Genomic DNA, 25495 nt, shown 5'->3' on the forward strand with positions numbered 1-25495 from the left:
GTAGTCAGCTGGAGACACTAGGGGGTTCCCTCCGGTTGTAAGCCGGCAGGGTAGAGGAATGTTCGGGAGCAAAGTCTGGGTCAACGCGGAATAACGAGGCTCCAGATACAGGAGCCAGTGCAGTACTCCCTTGGTCCTCAGACGAAGCAACAGCTATAATCCAGTATGCCCGACAGCATGGATGAAAGCCAGCCAGCCTCTGGTCCTAGAGGCGGGCTCGAGGGTGCTCCTCACAGGGGTAGATCCCACATGACAGTGGGGTAGACGGTTCTCTGCTCCAGCAGCCACGGTACCAAAGCAATATAATCCAGCCAGAAAAGGCTCTGCATTCGCCGGTGTAGGTTCTCCGGGGTACATATCCAACGGTTCTCGTCTAGGACTCCTCGGGTGGTGGCACGAGTTTAGGCCGCCCAGCCTGGATAAGTGCACTAGCTATAGGTATGACGAACCGGTGGTAATGCTGGTCACTGAAGAAAGGTAGCCGCACGATACACTATAAATGATAGACTATTACTTCACAATAGAATAAGTCGAACTCGACGATACGGCGTTAAACTCTGACACTTTAGCTATATATTCGCACGCGGTTCTCAAGGCTCTATTCAGGGGCAAAGAGGCCCACTTCACGGCACGTTGGATCGTGGTGAAGGCTTCAACTTTAGGATAAGACTACTGCTGTATCCACCTGCGACGTATTTATACGTAAGGTGAATATTCTAGTGCCAACCTCAGTTCTGTCTCGTATTACTGCGCAAACCTGGACATGTTGAGACATGCCTTGGCGTTGTCTTTGAACTTGCCATTGGGGGTATGGCCGTTGGCGCCTAGGGGTCGCTGTCCAATAGGAGAACGAATATTATGGTCTGGTTTGTACCTAGGTAAAGGGATATTCCGTGTATATATACAAAGAATATACAAGGGATATCAAACGATATACAAATATTATACAAGGGATCTCAAGTAATAAATATATATATTCGGTTTAATCTGACCCTTTGTAACAGGTACAGTACAGTACAGCTCAATACATACAATTGTTAAGGGGATGCAGACCAGAGAAAGACTTTCGTCATAAATGTCATGAATTGAAAATGGGGGACCCTGATGTAAACAAGACGAAACTCTTTCTCTGGTCTGCATCCCCTTAACAATTGTGTGTATTGAGCCGTACTGTATTGTACCCATTCTGCAATCTGTTAATTAAAATGTTCAATCAATCAGTATATATGTTATTTATTTTTGGTATAGTGCTTAACAAGCATAATTTAATGTTGCCCAGTTGTGGCCTGTTGAGGGGCAATACATATCAAAAGTTCCAAAACATCTATTCTGTTTGTATTTGTATGATCCACTATATAAACGTAGTAATTATAATATCTACATACATGGCATTTGATTGGAGGCTAGTCTCACTTTGTCCCACAGTAACATTAAAATAGTTTAGATTTGTGTATGTTGTTTATGTAAAAAAAAATCTTGAAAGTAACGCAATAGTTACTTTCTGAAGTAACTAGTTACTTTTATAATTTGTAACTGAGTAAGTAATTTAGTTACTTTTTGGAAGAAGTAACTAGTAACTGTAACTAGTTACTTTTTTAAAGTAACTTGCCCAACACTGGTAATAGTATAATAATGGCATAGTGTGTAATAGTGTAATAGTGTTATCATGTCATAGCATAATAGTGTGCTAGTGTAATAATACTGTGTAAAAGTATAATAGTGTGATAGTTAGAATATATCTGTTTTCATTGGTGTTTGCCCCGCCCCTAAACTCAAGCCCCGTCCAATGCGTAGGCTACTAGAAAAGAAAGGTGTGTCTGCCACCTGGTGGAGATTTTCTCTCTACTGAGTGCACCTTTCTAGTTCTCATCTTCAATTAATTCTCAAATTGCATAAGCTGGCTTTGTCCATGTTGTCTGAAGTATTCGAAAAGCCCATAATTTATATTGGCTATATTAGGGCTGTTTTTTTTTTAAATCATATTGAACGAATCCAAAGTAATTTTTATTTTTTTTATGTAATCAGAATCCTCCATTATAACGTGCGCTCGCTACCTGGCCCCTTCGGCAACTCCATGCCTTAACCACAAGCAACCCCCAAACAATTATTAACCCATGTGCGTAACTCTCTCTCCAGGTGTGCGGGGGACAGATTTGTGGGCGTGGCGAGTGACGTCGCTGGGGGGGGTTAGGGGGCCCCCCCCCCTCTCTACCTAGATTTTTTTTTTAAATACCAGGGGTGCAATACCGCATTTTTTTTATCTTTTTTGTATCACAAACAGTACTGTATTTGCAAATCTGGTATGTCATAAATGTATAGATGTAGCAGTACTGTCTATCTGTATGTCATGTATGTCCTGATTAATTGAAAATGGGGGACCCTGATGCAGTACAGCTCAATACATACAATTGTTAAGGGGATGCAGACCAGAGAAAGACTTTCGTCTTGTTTACATCAGGGTCCCCCATTTTCAATTCATGACTGAGCTGTACTATACTGTACCCATTCTGCAATATGTTAATAAAGTGTTCAATCAATCAATCACTTGGCCCCAGAACCTGGATAAACACTTAGATTCCCAAAAGTAGTGATAGACTGTAGCCTGTAGGTACCCAGGTCTGTTTGACATTTCGAACATATTTAAAGGAGATATTGAACGGCCCATTTTGTTAGTTCTTTTTTCAATACGTTGCTGCAAACTATTATTTTTTTTAAATATTGAACCACACAGACAGCAATCAGAATACTGGCATTTCCATAACGCTTTGCCACCGCGCATTCAGTCCACACTGCAGCTTTCATCTCTACAGTATATTTTCAAAAACATGAGGAACAACTTTGCTTGAATTGTCTTTATTATGAAAACTAAAACAGGACGTTTGCATATTCTCAATGTTGCTGTCGACGTCGTCGCGGTCGCGTCGATGTGGGGACTTGCTTCTTCAAACCGGGTGGACAAAGTTTACAGACAAACGTTAGATTGTTTACGTCTGAGTCAGTACTGACTTTAACGTTAAACTATTTTAAATCCCCAAGCGCCGACATCAAGAGGTAGAGTCTGACTCTGAGCGAGTGCTGCTCTCGACCTGCTGCTGCGCAGCGCTCAGCTTCTGCTCGCAGACGCAGATTCAGCTGTTGTTGTGATGAGTCTGATGACGTAGCAGGGGTTGACAGGCGCGTTGCCAGATCGGTTGGTTTTCCACATAATTTTAAAGCCTGTTTACGGTGTATTTTAACTGGGTTTTCGGCTGAAATACATATGAAATCTGGCACATCTTTGAACGCCGTTATAACAGAGTGCTGAGAATGAACGCACTTTTGAACTCCTAAGTGCTCCTAACTACTAAGTGCAAGCCCAGATAAGTACTCGCTATTTGCATATCAATAGCGCCGGTCGTATTTAACACACCTGACGACCGGTGCTATTGATATGCAAATAGCGAGTGCACTCCCAGTTGATTTCAGGAACACACCACTGCACACACACACACTGCTGGTGTCGTCACTGCTGCTGGTTTAGCTCTAGGCAAGGGCAAGAATGCAACCCCCATCTACTCCTCTTTGCATAATAATAGGACAGGTAGTCAGAAGGGGGGGGGATATAACTGCATTCTGAAAAAATGGGGGGGACCCATTCCAATGTCCCCCGCGGGAGATACGCCCCTGCATGTAGGGCTGTCCCCGACTAAGGATTTGGATGGTCAACTAGGATTGGCCAAAATTTGCTGTTTCCATTTGGGCTGTGGGGGTGCTTAATGTCTGAAGGAGTCGACTGAAGGCTTCTTGTCCTCTTCAAAAGCATGCAATTGGTCCACTGATGGATACATCTTGATATTTGTCTAGTCTAGTGTGTTCATTAGATGGGTGAAATCCTCTTTCAGTGCCTCTGTGCCTGTTTTCGTAGGCAGTTAGCCTCTGGTATGCGTGCCATTAGCGTTAGCCACGCTTCTAGGCCTCTTTTCTTTTGGAAAGAATGATAAATATATATATATATATATATATATATATATATATATATATATATATATATATATATATATATATATATATATTATTATTATTATTTTTTTTTTTATTATATTCGACTAAGAGGTTGGCCAGTCGACTACGGCTCCTTTCGACCGATTAGTCGACTAATCGATTAATAGGGGTCAGCCCTAATGACATCACAGTGTGCATGCATACAACAGACAGGTGTTGATATAAAAGAGCATGCGCATAAATAAACTGTCTCTTTTTCCAGACCAAACTCAGTCCATGTGGTCATGTCTTTTTTCTATACCTCAAATACTAGCTAGGATGATGTTAGCAAACTACATTGGTTGACTGCACACGTGGAGACTTCTGCTGACAAAAATGTCTCACGCAACACTGAGATTGTTTCTTTGCCACATGCGGCGATAACATTAATGAACTTTGTGACACTATCTCTTCGTACATCACATCTTGTGTAGATTCCATTATCCCGAGTAAAGTGGTTGTTATTTATCCAAATAATAAACCTTGGATAACCAAGGAGTTAAAAGCAGTTATCAATAAAAAGAAACTGGCCTATTGTACGGGTAATGCCCTAGAGAAAAAGGCTGCTTCTAGAGAAGTTTGTATTGCTTGCTATTATGAAGGCCAAACAAGATAGAAGCTCAATATAGCAGTGGAGACCTCAGAACCGCATGGCAAGGTATAAAGAACATGGCTTCCATAAACACAAACACTAACACTGGGAGGAATAAATCCACTACTATTAAAGGAGTAAATAGCACTGACTTGCCAAACACTTTTAATTCCTTCTTCTCCCGCTTTGAAAGTACGTTTTAGAGAATATCTCTGTATTCCCTGGAACCCCAAAACGAAATGGTGATTTCCCAAGATTGGGTCATAGCATCATTTAAGAAGGTTAAACCAAGGAAAGCTGCTGGTCCGGACTTGATATGCGGGCGCACCCTGCACCACCCAAACAACTGCCTCTTTGAACTGCTGCGGTCAGGCAAGCGATACCGGAGTCTCATGGCAAGCACAGAAAGACTCAGAAGAAGCTTCTATCCCCAGGCCATCAGGATGCTCAACGAACAATAACACTATGTAACAACCATCAAATGCACTCACAGCACACACATCCACACACACACACTCACTTTAAACAAACAACTCACTGCAGCACCCACTTTAGTTTCTTTATTAGTTGTCATACAGAAGTACAGAATACTTTTATACAAAATGCTTCTTACTGTTCCGCTCCAGAGACTGTGCTAGACAAAAAAGATAAGTATAAAATAAAATAAGTATAGCAGTATAAAATAGAAGTCACGTACGTAGACACAAGTGTTCAACTTTACACACTTTAGAACACCTAAACACACTTTATATTTATGGTAAAGAATTTGCACTACAACCCATACCTCATTACACCTTACTGTAAATTGTACCTAAATTGTACCTCATCCCATTTCTGCTTTGCACTATATAGTATATTGTATATTAGTATATTGTATAGTATATTGTATGATAACTCAGTTACTTCTACTCTGCATTGAACATTGTACATATGTACATACTGAACACTTGTGTCTACGTATGTGACTTCTATTTTTTTACTTGCTATACTTATTTTATTTTATACTTATCTATTTTTGTCTAGCACAGTCTCTGGAGCGTAACAGAAAGAAGCATTTTGTATAAAAGTATTCTGTACTTTTGACAACTAATAAAAGAAACTTGAAACTTGATCAGCTTAGTTGGGTGTTTTCTAGACTCTTCCAGATGTGTGTAGCTCTAGGTCAGATCCCCACATTATGGAAGACGTCAACCATCATACCCATCCCTAAGTCAAAAGACTCAAAAGAATTGAAGGACTTTAGACTAGTGACGCTTACCTCATTAGCAATGAACGTTTTTGAGACGTTTTAAAAAAACACTACTATGTCTTTTATTGAGGGTAAATTAGATCCCCTTTAATTCGCATATCAGCCAGGTAAAGGGGTGGAGGACGCTAATGCTCTTCATCTTGGACATTGTGTACAAACATCTAGAAACACCTGGAGCTCATGCTAGACTTTTATTTGCAGATTTCTCTTCTGCTTTTAATAAAATGCAGCCCCACATTTTAATTGAGAGGCTTGACTCTTATTTTAATCTCCCACACCAGCTTCTCATGCTGATTCTAAATGTCCTCACTCAGAGGGTCCAGCAGGTCTTTGTCAATGGACAGATGTCCAACATGTCGATTTCCAACACTGGCTCCCCCCAAGGTTGCGTTTTGTCTCCCCTCTTATTTATTATGTACACGGACAGATGCAGATCGCTTCACGACCAAAGGCATCTGGTTAAGTTTTCAGATGACACTGTCCTTGTATCCCTACTGCAGCGCTCCGAGACTGATCACGGACCTGTACTTCACGACTTTGTGAAATGGTGTTGTAAGAGCCAATTTACATGGTTGTAGTGCCATATGTTATATTTTATGCATTTGTTTGGATTTATGTATTTATGATGAATTCTGCCTGTAATACATTGTGCCTGCCAGCCTGCCAAATTGAGTTTGTGGCATCAGTTCCCGTTGCTCACCAGTAGGTGACATACGTAGCTACTTAATGAGTAACGGGACTGATGACAGGCAGGTGCGTTTGGTTACCGGTAGAGCCAAACAGTTTTTGACCGTCAGGACGTCAAGTCGTCAAGTTGTCACGTCGACACGGCACGTTGTTTGTTATCGTTTTGTTTGTAGGGTAAAGTGTTTTGTTTGTTCTTTTGAAAGGTATCGTTTGGCAATTGCGTTTTATCACGTTTGTGTGGTAAATAAACCCGCTTGGGGTGTTATTGGAACGAACCTTGTGGACATTCATTCCTTTCACCAGACGGTTACAACAGCGGCCACAGACGCGTCAATTATAGGTTTTTAGCCGGTAGCAGCCTCCTCAAGGGCTTATAGATTTATTGTTTTGTTAAATCAAGTTTGGCCCTTATACAAGTCAAAAACTAGTGCTCGTTGAGAACACATGAAGAGCAAGTCAAAAACTAGTGCTCGTTGAGAACACATGAAGAGCAAGTCAAAAACTAGTGCTCTTTAGTATAAAGGTGGATTGAGAACCACACCAAGAGCAAAGCAAGTCAAAAACTTGCTCATCAGTAAAGTGGATCAGCCAGAACCACAGCAAGACGAGCAAAGTAGGTTTAAGCTTTGCGCAACAAGAAACGTTGAGGACAGCGGGGAAGCCATTCAGCCTCGCTTTGATGCGCGCGCGGAGCTGATGCGTTGAGGACTGCGTGGGATTTGCGCAGTTCCAGCTGTTGGATGTCAACATAGCCAGGAGCTGAGAAGCGCTGAACGTCAACCTACTCATCAGAGCTCCGACTACAACCAACGGTACCCAACGTCAGCTGCCAACATTTTCATTGGTAGGCTACAAGCCGAGGTAAGGTAGCGCTACCCCTTTTTTTTGGCCATGGTAAATGTGTGCACACAACTCTTACGTTTTGCGAGCATAAAGTCCAATGCATTGGTAGCTGAAAATAGACTGCGCGTACCAGTCTACCGTTAACTTTGATTTGTTTGTGCGCGCCACCGTTGGCGTTGAATGATAATCCGTTATGTGCGCCACGCACAACTATCGTTGACTGTTTGAATCCCTTCGTGCGCGCCGGGCATAACGTTATTGCTTCAATCATTTCACTGCTGATTGTCAACATGAGCGTTGCGGATGACAATCAAGACATTAATAATGAGCAACTCGTCGGTGCAGAGGCGGCTGTGAAAACTGTCACAATGGAAAAAAGGGAAATTAAACTGACCTTAAAGGCTGTAATGGAAAAATTGGGAAAATTGGAAAATAAAAGATCAGATATATTAAATAAGGCACAAAAGTTGTACAAAATGATGGAGGTATTTATGCACAATGCTGACGTGACAGGGGTACAAGATGTATTATGTGAATATGTAGGGCTGTGTGAGACAGCCAAATCTGTACAAAATGAATTTATGAATACGTCAACTATGTCCCCGGACGAAAATACATTACAAACTGCCTGGTTTGGGTCAAGAATAAACACGTTGGAAAGCTTCCACATGCTTGTTGAGAGTTGGCTGGCACAAAATATGGCAATTACAAATAGCCAGGGTGAAGTGCACTCAGAACCTGTGCACACAGAGGATGTGCACACTGTCTGTGTAGACACAGAGGCTGTGCACACAGAGGATGTGCACACAAGGGAGGTGCACACTGTCAGTGCACCCACAGAGGACGTGCGCCCAGACAACGTACAAACAGTGGTTGATGATGTGAAACCAAATGACAGTATTTCAAATGTCTCCTTTGGACGCTCACAAGGCAGCAGAAAGAGTGGTAGCAGTGTCAGCTCTGAACGCCTCATAGCAGAGGCTAAAAGAGCATCACTGCTGGTGAAAGCAGCGTACTTAAAGGAGAGACAAGCTCTAGAGGATCAAGAGGAAGAGTTAAGGAGGAATAATGAGGAGCAAGAGCAACAGTTAAGGAGGAGCAAGGAAGTGTTAAGGAGGAAAAAGGAGCAGCTTGAAATGGAGGCTGAGTTGGCTGTATCCACTGCCCATTTGGCTGTTATGCATACTACGTCAGATGCAGGGAGACGGTCACGAACCTCTAGCCAAAGGCATGTGGGAAATCACACTGGACCTCCTCATTCAAGCCATACTGTGCTAAATCCAGCAGCACAGCAATTCAGCACTCCTATGCCAGAGCCTGTTGTCAAGCCAAAGGTTAAACCTCACCTCTTCCACATGCCCTCACAAGGTGGAGCTGCTGCACAACCAACCCTCTTCCACTTGCCATCACAAGGTGGAGCTGCTGCACAACCACCCCTCTTCCACATGCCCTCACAAGGTGGAGCTGCTGCACAACCAACCCTCTTCCACTTGCCATCACAAGGTGGAGCTGCTGCACAACCACCCCTCTTCCACATGCCATCACAAGGTGGAGCTGCTGCACAACCACCCCTCTTCCACATGTCATCACAAGGTGGAGCTGCTGCACAACCACCCCTTTTTTACATTCCACCACAAAGTAGAGCTGCTGTCCAACCACAATTGTATCAACCTTTTCAAATGCCACCACAAGGTGGAGCTGCTGTGCAACCACAACTGTATCAACCTTGTCAAGTACAACTTCAAGGAGACTTGAGTACAGTCCTGCAACGGCAGAATGAAATCACTAATGCTCTTGTGCAACAACAGCTCACAATGTCTCTACCATCCAGAGACATCCCTGCCTTTGATGGTGACCCGCTTCACTACAGGAGCTTCATAAGATCCTTTGAGCACAATATTGAAGCAAAGGCCAACAAAGCTGATTGTTTATATTTTTTGGAACAGTTCACAAAAGGACAACCACGTGAGCTGGTAAGGAGTTGTCAGCACATGATGCCAGACCGTGGTTATGACATGGCCAAAGGTCTCCTGAAAGAACATTTTGGGAATGAATTTAAGATCGCTACGTCATACATCGAAAAGGCATTGGCCTGGCCCGCAGTTAAGGCTGAAGATGTAAAGGCACTACAGGACTATAGTCTGTTCCTGCGCAACTGTTGCAACGTGATGACAGAGATGCAACACATGCAGGAGCTTGACATGCCTACCAACATGCGCATGATTATAACCAAGCTGCCCTACCGATTTAGGGAAAGATGGAGGACAACAGCTTATGAGCTACTTGAGCGACGACATCATAGAGCTGTTTTTAATGATCTGGTCACGTTCGTGGAACGTCAGGTCAGGATCCTTTCTGACCCACTTTTCGGTGACATCCAGGATAAACCAACCATAAAGGATGGATTGAGCAACAGGAGCAAGTTCCAGCCTCAGTCCAAGTTTGGCAGAGCTGAAGGCAACAGCTTTGCTACAACTGTCACACGTCTGGACTCCAAGGACCCAGACTCAGGCTCTGTCCATAGGGGACAGGATAGCGGAGCATATTCAGGCTCTGTCCATAGGGGACATGATTCCAAAGCCAATTCAGGCTCTGTCCATAGGGGACATGATTCTAAACCAGACTCAGGCTCTGTCCATAGGGGACAGGATAGCGGAGCATACTCAGGCTCTGTCCATAGGGGACATGATTTCAAAGTCAATTCAGGCTCTGTCCATAGGGGGCAGGATTTTGAAATGGAGAAATCTGAGTCTTGTGTATGCTGCTTTCAGGATCACTCTCTGTCAGAGTGCCCGCTGCTGAAAGGCAAGAACCACAATGATAAAATTATTTTCATAAAGCAAAATAGGATTTGTTTCGGATGTTTGTGTTCCGGTCACATGAGTGCTGGTTGCGACAAGCGCCTAACCTGCAAGGTTTGTGAGAAAAAACATCCAACCGTACTTCACATTGACAGGCCTTACCTCAGCACATACCAGCAGCCTAATTCATCTGCAAGTGTCACTTCAGCTGTCAAGTCAAGTGTCACTATAGCCACGCAGACGTGTGGTCTTACTGGGGCCGGCGGAGGAAATTGTAAGCTGTCCATTCTGCCAGTCCAAGTCAAGTCCACAAATGGAAAGATACTGCAAACATACGCCTTTCTCGACCCTGGCAGTTCTGCAACATTTTGTTCTGAACATTTAATGAGTGCATTGGATGTGACTGGACCACAGACTAGCTTCCTTCTGCGCACTTTGAGCCAGGAGCAGGTGGTATCAAGTACCTCACTGAAAGGTTTGGAGGTCTCTGGTCTCAATGGGGACACTTTCTATAGCCTCCCAGAAGTCCTTTCACAAAGGAAAATGCCTGTGACAAGTGACAATGTTGTATCACAGGAAGATTTGCTGAAGTGGCCTTACCTTTCCCATGTCCAAATTCCCAGCATAAAGGCAAATGTTGATCTATTGATTGGTACCAATGCTCCCAGGTTATTGGAACCTTGGGAGGTGATCAACGGCCGTGGAACAGTGGAGGTTTCTCTATGACAACACGTGAAACACAAATTCACTCATAATTCATAATTATTATTAATTTACATATACCTATATATAAAAAAAAAAAAAAAAAAAAAAAAAAAAAACTATATATATATAAAAAAATTTTTTAATTATTATTATATAAAAATTTTTTTATTATAAATGTTTTCCTCTGTAAAAAAAATGCCAGTGAATTTTTTTCTTCTTCAAAAATGGCCAAAATTGCCAGCTCTGAGCAGGCCTGCACTGCAGTATTGCCTGCAGTAATTATTCGTGAAGAAAACTTCACAGGTGTGACCCATTGTTAAATAAATAATAAATAACAGCGAATCAAAATAGGCTATTAACTTCATCTAAGAACGGTCTGTGCAGTTAAACTCTTGCCATTGAATGGAGGATTGATTGATTGACAGCCCTTGACATCCAATACACGGAGGTTGAATATGATTGGCAGCCTTGCAAATCCAATCAGAGATTTCTGCATTGCAAAGTCAAAATGGGTCCAGCTGCATGTGAGGAGGATAGGTTTAGCTCGGGCCAATCTCAAGTTTCTCAAGTTTCTTTATTAGTTGTCATACAGAAGTACAGAATACTTTTATACAAAATGTAACATAAAGAAGCATTTTGTATAAAAGTATTCTGTACTTCTGTATGACAACTAATAAAGAAACTTGAGAAACTTGAGATTGGCCCGAGCTAAACCTATCCTCCTCACATGCAGCTGGACCCATTTTGACTATGTGAAAGTTGAGACTATGAGAAAGTTGTTGTTTAGTAGTTAGTAAGCTGTACAGCTATAACAAGTCAGGCTAAATTAAACTTTGCGCCAACATTAGGACCGAAGTATAAACCAGCAACTGAGCAACATGAAGAAGTGGATTTATGCATCTGGATCAGAAAAAACATTGTGGATGAAAAAGTAAGTAGCTACAGTGCTTGTATGCTAACAGTAGCTAGGCAGCTTAGCCTACATCACAATGATAATCACCAAGCTAACTTACTGTACACACTGTAGGGCTGGGCAATTAATTGAAACAGAATCGCGATATCGATTCATAGACCTATGCAATCTAATTTCTAAGTTATGACTATTTTCTTTTATTAAAAAAAAACGTTTTTTTTTTTTTTTTTTTTTTTTTTTATTATTATTTTATCTGGGTTGAACATGATTTGTGGAACTCCCTCTGGTGTTGTGGTCGTGGTATTCACTGACCTTTGGGAAGTATTTCGACATGCACATGGGTATCTTAGTGGTGTAGTGTATCTTGTAGACCAGGCCCATTGCAAGTTGCTGTACTCTGTCGTCTACTCTAAGCCATCCTAGGTTGTCAAAGTGGACAGGGGTGAGGTGGGTTTTAGGAGTAAGGTCAAGCAGTAGTCTGACCAGTTTGTTTTGTGATGTTTGTAATCTTGTTTTTAGTGCCTTTGAGGTGCTTTGGTACCATGAGGTGCAAGCATAGTCGTAGTACCCTTGAATGAGTGCTCCTGTTAGAGTCTTCAAGGTATTCTTGTTTACCAGAGAGGAGATCCGGTACAGGAATCTAGTTCGTTGGTTGACTTAGTTTTATTACATTGGATCCCATTTTGTCACAGGAAAGATTTGCCTCTATAGGATGGAACCCAGGTAGGTAATTTCATCTTTCCTTTTAAGATAAGATAAGATATTCCTTTATTGATCCCCTTGGGGAAATTCAGGCATCATAGCAGCATGGGGGAAGGGGGGGTACAGGTAGTGAAAACAACACAAGCAGTGTAAACAAATAGGTCAATATAATTTACTATCTAACTAACTGAAATATACATTATTCATTATTCACAGTATCACAGTATCCACATAAGGTGCAGTATGCATAAGGTAGTGTTATTGTCCTACTTGGGTTCCTATTAGTTCTAGGTCGATGTCTGGCAGCAGTCGCTGCCCACTGTTGTGGAGCCTGATGGCCACTGGTATGAAGGACTGTCCGAGGCGGTTAGTTGAGTGTCGGGGGGGTATGAGTCTGTGGCTTCCTTGTCACCTTCACCTAATATGTTTTGATCTGGTCAGGTGCGCTGTCACCTAAAATGTTTTGATCTGATCAGGTGCGCTGTCACCTAATATGATTTCATCTGGTCAGGTGCGCTGTCACCTAATATGTTTTCATCTGGTCAGGTCCGCTGTCACCTAATGTTAATATGTTTTCATCTGTGTCCACTGACCACTGACACACAGTGGGGGATGTTTTAAAAATATTATTTAATATATAATATAATATAATAATTTGTGCTTCACCTAAAAATTTGGTCAGCAGCCTCCACTGCCGTGGAAATGGTCCGTATGCTATGAGAACTGTTCTGGGCTGGGTGGTCAACGGCCCCCTGCAAGAAAATAACGGTCCTGAAAATGGGATTTCAGTGGCCACTGTCAATATGATTTCTGTGAGCAGATTGGAAGAGACACTGAGCAACCTGGGAACTTCGCTGAACAACCAGATTTCGGTGTGCCCTCCCTTGAGTTTCCTTGGCCCAGTTACACTTCCTGCCAAGTCCATGCTGCTCAAACTGTGGAGAAGAGTGTGCAGCTGGGATGAAAACATTCCCAATGACATTGAGCGCCAATGGACAAGATGGCGGGAGATTTTATCACTTCCTGCCAAGTCCATGCTGCTCAAACTGTGGAGAAGAGTGTGCAGCTGGGATGAAAACATTCCCAATGACATTGAGCGCCAATGGACAAGATGGCGGGAGATTTTATTGACATTTGCAACTCTGCAACTCCTCGGCAGAGTTTTTAGAGGCCTTCCCAGACGAGAACGGCTTGGGGTGCTCGGTGCTTAAAGCCAAGACATTGATCTTGGAATGACCATTGACCGGGCTTGGTCCTAAGTTTGTTTTGCACGAGGCGATAGTCTCAAATATTTGATTTGTTTTGTGGTTATATGGCATTGATTTGTTTTGTGGTTATATGGCACACTTTGGCTCTTTTTGTTTTTCATTTTATGTTATAATTGTTATATGTTATGACATTTAACAATTAGAGGCCGGCGTGTAAGAGCCAATTTACATGGTTGTAGTGCCATATGTTATATTTTATGCATTTGTTTGGATTTATGTATTTATGATGAATTCTGCCTGTAATACATTGTGCCTGCCAGCCTGCCAAATTGAGTTTGTGGCATCAGTTCCCGTTGCTCACCAGTAGGTGACATACGTAGCTACTTAATGAGTAACGGGACTGATGACAGGCAGGTGCGTTTGGTTACCGGTAGAGCCAAACAGTTTTTGACCGTCAGGACGTCAAGTCGTCAAGTTGTCACGTCGACACGGCACGTTGTTTGTTATCGTTTTGTTTGTAGGGTAAAGTGTTTTGTTTGTTCTTTTGAAAGGTATCGTTTGGCAATTGCGTTTTATCACGTTTGTGTGGTAAATAAACCCGCTTGGGGTGTTATTGGAACGAACCTTGTGGACATTCATTCCTTTCACCAGACGGTTACAACAGCGGCCACAGACGCGTCAATTATAGGTTTTTAGCCGGTAGCAGCCTCCTCAAGGGCTTATAGATTTATTGTTTTGTTAAATCAAGTTTGGCCCTTATAGGTGTGATGAGAATTACTTGGACCTCAATGTCTCTAAGGCTAAGGACATGAAAATTTACTTCAGACACAACTCCGATCATCAAGCCAGTGTAGCTAGTGTAATTCACGACGAGGACGTCCAGATCGTTGAATCGTACAAATACCTGGGAACTGTGTTTGATTGTAAACTGAAGTTCAACTTAAATACAGAGTCCATTGTCAAAAAAGGTCAGCAGAGGATCTACCTGCTGAGAAAGCTCAACTATTTTAATGTTAGTGTGAAGATCCTGAGCACTTTTTATAGTTATTTTATTGAAAGCCTCTTAACTTTTTTCTTTTATCTGCTGGTGAATGAATGAAAACTTTATTTAACAGATTGCAGAATGGGTACAATACAGTACGGCTCAATACACACAATTGTTAAGGGGATGCAGACCAGAGAAAGACGTTTGTCTTGTTTACATCAGGGTCCCACATTTTCAATTCATAGTGATTCACAGTGGTTCAGTGGCCTATCTATTAACCTATGTTCTCTCTGGATGGACCAGGTGGTCAAGAAGGGGACGATCATCATGAATCAACCTCTCCACGCTCTGTCTCAGCGGTTTTCGCTGTTGCCTTCTGGCCGCTGTTATGACATTCCACCAAGTAGGACCAACCATTACGCCAAATCTTTTGTACCCTCTGCTATCAGACTTTTAAACACAGACAGTAGTCATTTTAAGTAGCCTTTTACACTCAGTTGTCTGTTTTTACTTTTACTGGATTGTGTGTATTGCATGGAATGTTGTTGTTGCCGTGCTGTCATTGAGATGTTTTGTTTAGTTGTTTGTCGTTTTTGTTACTCGTGAAGCTACAAATATGAATTGCCTGAATCTGAATCACTAATAAACGCAAATGTATCTCGTCTCAACATACAAGTGATGTAGTTATCAGAAAGGTAAATGGACTATAGTTCTATATCTTTTCTGCATAAGGAAACCATTCCTTTATGGCTGCGTTCATTGTTGTTTCCATGGACACAGTGAATAAACAAGGCTGCACAGATGCTGTGAAATTAAAATATAAAACTTTTTTTAACAAATTTTCTGTTCTTATTTATAAAAAAAGACAAGAAAATATGGGGGGGGGGGACAATAATATAATATTATTTATTCAATACGTTAAGGGAAATAATATGAGTTTAAGGTAGCACTGGTTAGTTTACTTCCTCTTTGGGGAGATATGTTTGACAGTGTAACATCGTCTAACTCTCTGCATTAGTTACAGCTATCTACAAAAAGTTGCGTATTGACCCACTTGAAAATGCGTCATTTCCCTCACCGAATCCTGATGAGGGAGCCTATAATATCCACTATGAGAATGTGAGAGGAGAAGTGGATATACCCCTGTGCACAGATCATCTTGCCTCCTTATCAACTTCAAAAAGTGAAAAGTGATAGCAGAGAGAGAGAGAGAGAGAGAGAGAGAGAGAGAGAGAGAGAGAGAGAGAGGAGAGAGAGAGAGAGAGAGAGAGAGAGAGAGGAGAGAGAGAGAGAGAGAGAGAGAGAGAGAGAGAGAGAGAGAGAGAGGAGAGAGAGAGAGAGAGAGAGAGAGAGAGAGAGAGAGAGAGAGAGAGAGAGAGAGAGAGAGAGAGAGAGAGAGAGAGAGAGAGAGAGAGAGAGAGAGAGAGAGAGAGAGAGAGAGAGAGAGAGAGAGAGAGAGAGAGAGAGAGAGAGAGAGAGAGAGAGAGAGAGAGAGAGAGAGAGAGAGAGAGAGAGAGAGAGAGAGAGAGAGAGAGAGAGAGAGAGAGAGAGAGAGAAACTGCCAAGTGGGTTATTTAGTATGATGTCCCTCTAAGTAAAAAGACTACTTCACGTTGTAAATGGTATTGGAATGGAAACACTATTACATCTAACTTTCATGTGGATTTAGTGATGTAGGTGTAGTAGGCATACCACCATTTGCATATTGAGCAGGGAAGTGGTCACTCAAGGCGCATGTGGAGATGCATTCTGATGCCAGGTGTGAACTGAAATCAGTCTTGGCCTGGATCTGGACACAATCTGGATATATCTGGACACAAAGTACAGGCCTGAACAGGGCCTGTGTGTGTGTGTGTATCTGAGAGGACATCAGACAGTAGCCATGCAGACAGAGAAGCCTCTCACAGTCAGCCAAGCCGTATCGGTAACAACTAACTGCCCTGGCCCCTGTCGTTTGTATTTCCATGACCCTACAGCTGTCTCTCTCTCTCTGCCTCCACGGAGCAAGCACACAGTATCACAGTGTTTCTCTACACTTTTTGGATCTGGCAAATCATTATCTCTTTGGCTTGGAGGAACCACTTAAATTAAAAGTGATACTAGGGGGGGAAAAAGCCTATTTTTATCTCCACTAGGCGTTCCACCTGGGGAGATTATGCGATTGGTTGCTCTGTGTGTGCGTGTGTGTGTGTGTGTGTGTGCGTGTGTGTGTGTGTGTGTGTGTGTGTATGTGTGTGTGTGTGTGCTTGTGTGAGTGAGTGAGTGAGTGAGTGAGTGAGTGAGTGAGTGAGTGAGTGAGTGAGTGAGTGAGTGAGTGAGTGAGTGAGTGAGTGTGTGTTGATTGATTGATTGAAAACATTAATTAACAGATTGCAGAATGGGTACAGTACAGCTCAATACACACAATTGTTAAGGGGACGCAGACCAGAGAAAGACTTTCGTCTCGTTTACATCAGGGTCGCCCATTTTCAATTCATAATGACATTTATGACATACACAACATACAGATATAAAAATCTAATCTAATCATCTAATCTAAACTAATCATGACATTTATGACATACAAGATATGCAAATATACTGTTAAACAGAGATCATAACAGTAAATATATACATACGAGGGGGAGGGAACTGTACATTAGGAGGGGGTGGGTGGGTGGGAGGGGGGTTCAGATATTTACGGGGGCCAGTTTCTAATTGCAGCCTCCCGTAGGTGCTCTTTGAGATAGGTTTTGAAGGTGGGTAGGGATTAAATTCTTTTTACGGCTGTGGGTAGGGCGTTCCACATTGATGTGGCATAATTGCGAAAAGTGTTTAGACCCTTGTTTGTGCCGAATATGGGTTGAACATGATTTGTGGAACTCCCTCTGGTGTTGTGGTTGTGGTATTCACTGACCTTTGGGAAGTATTTCAACATGTACATGGGTACCTTAGTGGTGTAGTGTATCTTGTAGACCAGGCCCATTGCAAGTTGCTGTACTCTGTCGACTACTCTAAGCCATCCTAGGTTGTCAAAATGGGCAGGGGTGAGGTGGGTTTTAGGAGTAAGGTCAAGCAGTAGTCCGACCAGTTTGTTTTGTGATGTTTGTAATCTTGTTTTTAGTGCCTTTGAGGTGCTTTGGTACCATGAGGTGCAAGCATAGTCGTAGTACCCTTGAATGAATGCTCCTGCTAGAGTCTTCAGGGTATTCTTGTTTACCAGAGAGGAGATCCGGTACAAGAATCTTGTTCGTTGGTTGACTTTTTTGATCACATTGGATGCCATTTTGTCACAGGAAAGATTTGCCTCTATTGTTTTATTGTGGATCCCCATTAGTCTACACCAAAGTGAGACTACTCTTCCTGGGGTCCAAACATAAAAAATACAAACGCACAAAAAAAGATAAAATAAAAATATAAAACCACAAACATTGAAGTACTCACAAGAAAACATCACAACGAACAAAACAGTGAATAAAAGCTCACTCAATATTCATAAGTTAGATATCACAATTCTCCAACCATAAAATACACATTACATAGTCAGTCCATAAGAACAAAACAGTTCAAAATCATTTATATGATTTTAACTCATAATATAGCATAACTTTTCTCAAGTCACCGATCACCTTTATATTTCCATACTAATGTCCATAATAAGTCAATGACCAAAATGTAACTCATTATTCATGAGCGCAATTTTTAACTTTTTTTTAAACATAAATGTGTTCCTTACCATTTTATATTTCTGGGTAGTTTATTCCAATAAGCAACTGCTCTATACATTACCGTCTTTTTCAGAGCATTTGTTTTTGGTAGAGGTAAAGTAAAGCATGAATCTAATGCTTGCCTTGTGCTATATCCATGTCTCATATTAGTTGGGTACAGTTGTGAGTGCAAACCCTCTGGTTTCCCAGTATTACAGATATTAAACAAAAAACGTACCAGGCTACATGCCATCCTCTGTTTCAGTCATCCAGGTCAGCGCGGCATGCATCACTCCAACACTACTCCTCACAGAGCAGCGCAGAGCGAGGCGTGCCGCCCTGTTCTGAGCGAACTGGAGTTTGTTCAGATCAAGCCTATGGCGTTAGACCATATAGTAGGACAGTAGTCCAGGCGGGATAAGACCAAAGATTGTAGTACAAGCTTTGCTGTACCATTAGTCAACAGATTTCTACACCTTCTGATCATTGAAATACCACAGCCCATCTTAGCCACCATATTGCTAATGTGTTTCGACCAAGAAAGTGTTTCATCTATTACAACACCCAGCAGTTTTGCCTCACTGACCTGTTCGATATCAGCACAGTTCAGAACTAGATTTAATTTAGGATTTGATCTAGATGTATATTTTGAGGCTATCATTATACTCTTGGTTTTTGCAACATTTAACTTTAACTTATTTTCACTTACCCAGTTGGAAATTAGCACCATCTCATCTTGCAATAACCTATTAACAGACTCAGTTTTTTCCGCCGCTACGTACACTGTAGTATCATCTGCATAGATCTCCATTGATGCATTATTAAGTACTAATGGTAAATCATTAACGAAGATTGCATACAATAAGGGACCCAGGCAACTCCCTTGGGGCACTCCGGCATGGAGTTCCCTCATCTCCGATAGTGTGCCATTAAACATCACGCATTGTAGTCTATTAAGTAAGTAATTATTTAACAACTTAATAGCACTTTCATTGAATTTATAAGCTGAAAGTTTCATGAGCAGAAGATCATGATCTATAATGTTGAATGCAGCGCTAAAATCCAGAAGCACAGCACCCACCATTGACTTCCTATCAATATGTTTAAGCCAGTTATCAGTCAGCGATGTGAGTGCTGTGTTTGTGGAGTAGCCAGCTTTGTATGCGTGTTGGTGTTCTGAATTGATTCTGTTCCCATCAAAATAAGCGTGTACCTTTTTGTATATAATCTTCTCCATTAATTTACTCAAGGCAGGCAATATGCTCACAGGTCTACTATTTAGTCCTGTGAAGGCCTCCCTACTGTTTTTTGACAGCGGAGTGACCTTCGCAATCTTCCAGGACTGTGGAAAAATACCATTCTCAAAACATAAGTTGAAAAAGTGACATAAAGGCTCTGCTACAAACGAACCCGCTAGCTGTAATAATCTACCATCTATATTGTCAACGCCGCTCTAGGATGGAACCCAGGTATGTAATTTCATCTTTTCTTGTGACAATATTGTCACCCTGTAACAGAGAAGCCGTTGGTTTTGCTGAGTTTGTTATTTGATCCGAAGAGAATGGACTCTGTTTTACCCAGGTGTAATGATAGTTTGTTATCAGCAAGCCAGGCGCAGATTCTGCCGAGTTCTGAGCTGAGGGTTTTTTCAACCTGTAACTTGTTCTTGTCAGAGACCAGCAGGGCTGAGTCGTCCGCGAACAGGAACAAGTTGCAGTCACAAGCTGACGACATAACATTTGCATAAATTAGGAACAATAACGGTCCTAGTATGCTTCCTTGTGGAACACCACAGCTCACTGGGAGGGGGGGGGGGATAGAGTATACCGTTTACCTCTACCATCTGTTCTCTTCCCTCCAGGTAGGATTGCATCCAGCTCACTGATAAACTATCAAAACCAATTGCTTTTAGCTCGTCAATCAGAATGGGGTGATTGACAGTGTCGAAGGTGTGTGTGTATTCGGCAGCATATCTTGCCAACTAAAAGGCAGAAGTGGATGAGACGTTGCACATAGGCAGACCCGGGACCTGGGTTGTGGGATATTTAGCAAATCGACAAGTATTTCATTTGAATACATTTCCAGCATTGTCCTTTGAAATTAAGGCTGGGCGATATGACCTCTAAAAAATATCACGATATTTTTTGGCTATGTCACGATACACGATATACATCACGATATTTTGACATTTCCTCTAAGCACTTAAAAATGCTTGATTTAACCATTTGAAGCATACAGTCACGCCAAGTTTAAAATAGTCCCTGCAACATATGTCTGCATTAAACCATGAAGATGCTTTTATTTAAAAAAATTAAATTGGATCTTTTTCCCCCTCCTTTTTCTCCCATCCCAATGTTAGTCGTTATGCCAATTCCCAATCCCCTTCCTGATTGCTGCGCACCTACCCCCTACGGTCGGTCTGGGAGAGTGGAGGCTATCACATGCTTCCTCCGACACATGTGTAGCCAATCAACCGCTTCTTTTCACCTGGCAGCGCGGACTATCACTGAGAGGGTGTAACATGTGGAAGGATCACACTACCCCCCTTAGATCCTTTCCTCGCTGAGCAGGCGCCCCGACCGAACTGTAGGCGTCGCGAACTGTAGGAGTCCAGGACCCACCCACCAGCTTTCCCACCCCTAACACTGCCAATTGTGTTAGTATGAACGACCAGCCAAGCTGGTAGCAATGCCGAGAGCTGGGCTCGAACCCAGCATCTCTTGCACTAGTGGCGAGCGCCTTGCCCACTGCGCCACTTAGCCGCCCCATGAAGATGCTTTTCAAAAATACTTTAATTAAAAGTTTCAAAAAATCTAAAAGAGTAGTCTACAGACAAACTAATAAAGATTTTTTTTTATTAACATCTAAGACTATTTATATAAAAACGATTGGGTGCCTAGACTTTTGCACAGTACTGTGTTTTCTATCCACTTTAGCCAAAAATACACACGCACTACTGTGAGAAAATAATAATAATTTGTATTATCAGCAATGTTATAACATCCTACTGGTAAACAAAACACTGTAAAGGTGGGTGTGCATCATCATCATATATATATTTACTTTTTAATTGCATGAAACATTATGAAGTATTCTCTTATGTCGCTTTTCCACGGGCTGCATGGTACCTACTCGACTCGGTAGTACCCCCCATAGATATATATAAAGACGGTAGCCCCCCCCTTTGTGAGGGAGAGATGAGAGAGTAAAGCTCTGCGCCAAAGTAACTCGTCTCATCTCAGCCGCGGCGGCTTAGTAACTGACATGAGGGATTGTGAGAAACATCACGATATCCACGATACATTTAAAAAGTGTATCGTTAACACTTTGAGCGCCACGCCGTGTTTTCCTTTTTACCCCGTTGATGCCACGGTCCACGGCCCATGTAACGTTAATATCGCCTAATCTATGTTTTAAATGATGCTATGTGTCTAATCTGCCCATCGCTTATCAAAGAATCATTTTCCAGTCAACATTGGCAAAGCAGATTGTGTTTTTATCGCTTCATTTCCTTTTTATAGCATTTTGAAAACCACTCGGTTTCGAAGAAAAAACAACACATTCCCTGATAATCGCCTTTTACTGGAATATTCCAGAACGTTATCATTTGTCAGTCTATTTATGAATCGTTTTAAAATAAACGCTAGATGGTCGATAGTATGTGTGCGCACGCACACTCGTGCGCTGATAATCGCTGCTATTATTTCCTCATGGCTTTTACAGTGAAACAGCCATATCACATAATAGTGGAAACGCTTATATCTCGATGAAAACAAGTCTGATTATCCTAACACTGATAACATAGATTCCTTACCTGACATCAGATGGTATCCAAATGGTATATTCCAATTCCTGATCACCATTAGAAAAAATCGATAAGTATATTGATCCAACGTGTGTACAGTATAACCCATGCTCGCCGCGGCTCAGAGGCTCCAGAATTAACTCTGGTAACTCCGGCTGCATCAGTGGACTGGAAAATGTGGACTGGAATATTTTTTTCCCCCATCCATTTTCATTGAGTCCATTCCAAAAGGGTGATTTACCATCTGGGAGACGATAGGGGGCGCTTTTTTCACATCTGATCGCCGGCGGCCCCTGAATCTCCAACGGTAGGCTCGGGTGATGCAATATGATTTCAGATCGCTAATAATTTTTTTTTTTTTAAATCCGAGAAAAGCCGTGACGTGGCTTTCAGCATCACAATCGTAAACCCGAGATTAGCCGTGAGTGGTGCTCAAAGTGTTAATGAACTGTACCCGATATTTATTTAATATCGTCATATCGCCCACCCCTAATTGAAATACAGTAGATTCAGTATAAAGTTACACCTTTTGAACACAAGAGGGCGATACCCTCTTGTGTTCACTGCTCAGAGCCTCAAGGAATCTCTCTGGCCCGTTTACAACATGGAAATGGCATAGTGTTGTTGCTATACCTACGCATTAAAACATTTATGCATGAATTCCTTTCCATCATTATCCATCGATATAAGTTCCGCCCCCTTGTGCTTGGAACCTGTTTATAACATTCTTCCTATACCATCACCCTTCCTACAGTATGCTTCCTAACATGCTCCCTATGCTTCCTATCACCCTTCCCATGCTTCCTATTACCGTCTAGCATTAGCATATTAGCTAATAACTATAATTGGAGAGCAATCAGTGTGTCTGTTGGTCAATATGTTTGTCTGTGTGTGTCCGGCATGACGCCTGGTGGAGATTTGTGCTCTACTGAGCACACCTTTCTAGTCGGTTCTAATTTCTTGACAATAAAAAAAAAGAAATCTAGTTTGAGAAATACTGTGGTATTATATATGTGGGAGTGTTTTGGAGTGAATGAGTCACACACACACACACACACACACACACACACACACACACACACACACACACACACACACACACACACACACACACACACACACACACACACACACACACACACACACACACACACACACACACACACACACACACACACACACACACACACACACACACACACACACACACACACACACACACACACACACACACACACACACACACACACACACACGTTGAGGTGTTCATTCCTACTCCTCTAAGACTGGTAGTCTCCAAGGATACACAGAATGTGATGAGGTGATTAGGATTATACAGACACCAGGGGCCCTATTCCCCGTACCTGGTTCAACTAAGTCAATCAAAAGTCCTATTATCCAGATTCAATTAACCAGATGTTTGAATCCGGGATTTCCCTGTTCCTCGAAGGTGGATTCAGTCTCGTTCATTCGAACCAGACTTGATACTCAGGATCAGTGCGTGCGGCCGCTTCAGTTGAAAAGACAGCAGGTGTCGATCGCAGAAATCCTGATTTTCTAACGGCATTGATTGATTGATTTTTAACTTTATTAACAAGATTGCAGAATGGGTACAATACAGTACGGCTCAATAGCCTCGCCGACAAGTTAAATGCATAATCTATAGGCACATTTTAAGTCCCTTATTACCCCAATCAATCAGATTATATTTATTTAAATGTAACTGCTGGCAATAGGTTTAATGCCAATGGAATGAATAATCAAATGAGATCTTGCTAGTATACAAAAACAAGCCCAAAGATAAAGAGTATATCTAATTGATACGAATGAATAGATACTTATGAGGATATCTGTACTGTATGCGCTTAGGTATCATGTAATATAATAAATACATCGTTCCTAAAGTTTTCAGGCCGCGACCCCCGAAATAAAGGTGTCAGAGAGCCGCGACCCCCACTATTATATAGAGGTGGTTGAAACATGCAAACGTTCACACGCACACATATGCATTGGAGGCTTTTAACACGCACAATAACTACACAAAATAACACAATAATCAAACAACCATAAAATGAATACATATAGCGTGTTTCATTTAGAAGGCTATAATGTTCAACTCACCTAATGAGATGGATGCGCATAGTCTGGGTTTAATTTTGGAGACAGCGACTCTGAGATCATCCTCCACATTCATTCAGACGTGATCTGTACTTATTTTTTATATAAGTCAGTGCAGATAATGTTTTTTTCGAATAGGTAGGTATAGCTGTGCCGCGTATTCCCCCTCAATTGATATCTAGTCGGCATCGGAGGTGGGCAGCGAGCTGGGACACATTCTCCATCAGAAACAAGCGCGCCTCATCCCGCAGCTCAAACAGCTGTCATGCAGTATGTAGGAAATCCATAGGCTGAATATGATTTATTATCAGCATTTATTTGACCAGTTTAATGTATTTTAATTGTTTTTAATTATAGGCCTATTTCACACATTCTATGAAATCAATACATTCTGGAAATCATCTCGCGAAAACATTATTCAGAATGGTATAATGGGATCAAATAGCACCTACGGGAGGCTGCAATTCGAAACTGGCCCCCGTAAATGTCCAAACACCCCCTCCCACCCACCCACCCCCTCCCAATGTACAGTTTCCTCCCCCTCGTATATATATTTTCTGTTAGGATCTCTGTTTAACAGTACTGTATATTTGCATATCTTGTATGTCACAAATGTAACAGTACTGTATATCTGTATGTCATGTATGTCATAAATGTCATGATATATCTGTATTATCTGTATGTCATGTATGTCATAAATGTCATTATGAATTGAAAATGGGGGACCCTGATGTAAACAAGACGAAAGTCTTTCTCTGGGTCTGCATCCCCTTAACAATTGTGTGTATTGAGCCGTACTATATTGTACCACATTCTCCAATCTGTTAATACAGTTTCCAATCAATCAATCAATCTCTGAGGAAGGGAGCTGCCATTTTGTTCCGAGGGAGTGGCCAGCTTATATCCAGCTAACTCAACTAAACCTGCTCTGGAGCAGGTTAAAACTTTTCGATCTGTTGCCATAGTGACTTAGAAAATCCGACGTCAGGGAACGGAAATGTCTGGCTTAAGTCAAGCTATGCTGAACATTATCCGGCTAACTCAGTTAGCCAGGTACGGGGAATAGGGCCCAAATCTCCATTGAGAGTGTGTGTGTGCACGCATGTGCATGTGTGCCTGAATGTGCATGTGTGCGCGCATGTGCTTGGTGGGGAAGGGAGAGGATGAATAGAAGACAATAC

The 25495-nt window shown here is 42.0% G+C and overlaps 1 protein-coding gene across 1 annotated transcript in view; it reads right to left on the minus strand.

Annotated features, from left to right (window-relative positions):
* Positions 1 to 25495, minus strand: part of LOC311231680 (prominin-1-A-like) — a gene marked incomplete at its 5' end in the record, with an annotated part of 145731 nt that overhangs the window by 56964 nt on the left and 63272 nt on the right. Inside the window, one exon of the mRNA XM_084318308.1 lies at positions 10849 to 10912. Coding sequence (XP_084174434.1) covers positions 10849 to 10912 — 64 coding nt within the window. The remainder of the gene's footprint in view (positions 1 to 10848; positions 10913 to 25495) is intronic.

The sequence above is a fragment of the Notolepis coatsorum genome, assembly GCF_963971535.1.
Source record: "Notolepis coatsorum genome assembly, chromosome: 7".
Lineage (NCBI taxonomy): Eukaryota > Metazoa > Chordata > Actinopteri > Aulopiformes > Paralepididae > Notolepis > Notolepis coatsorum.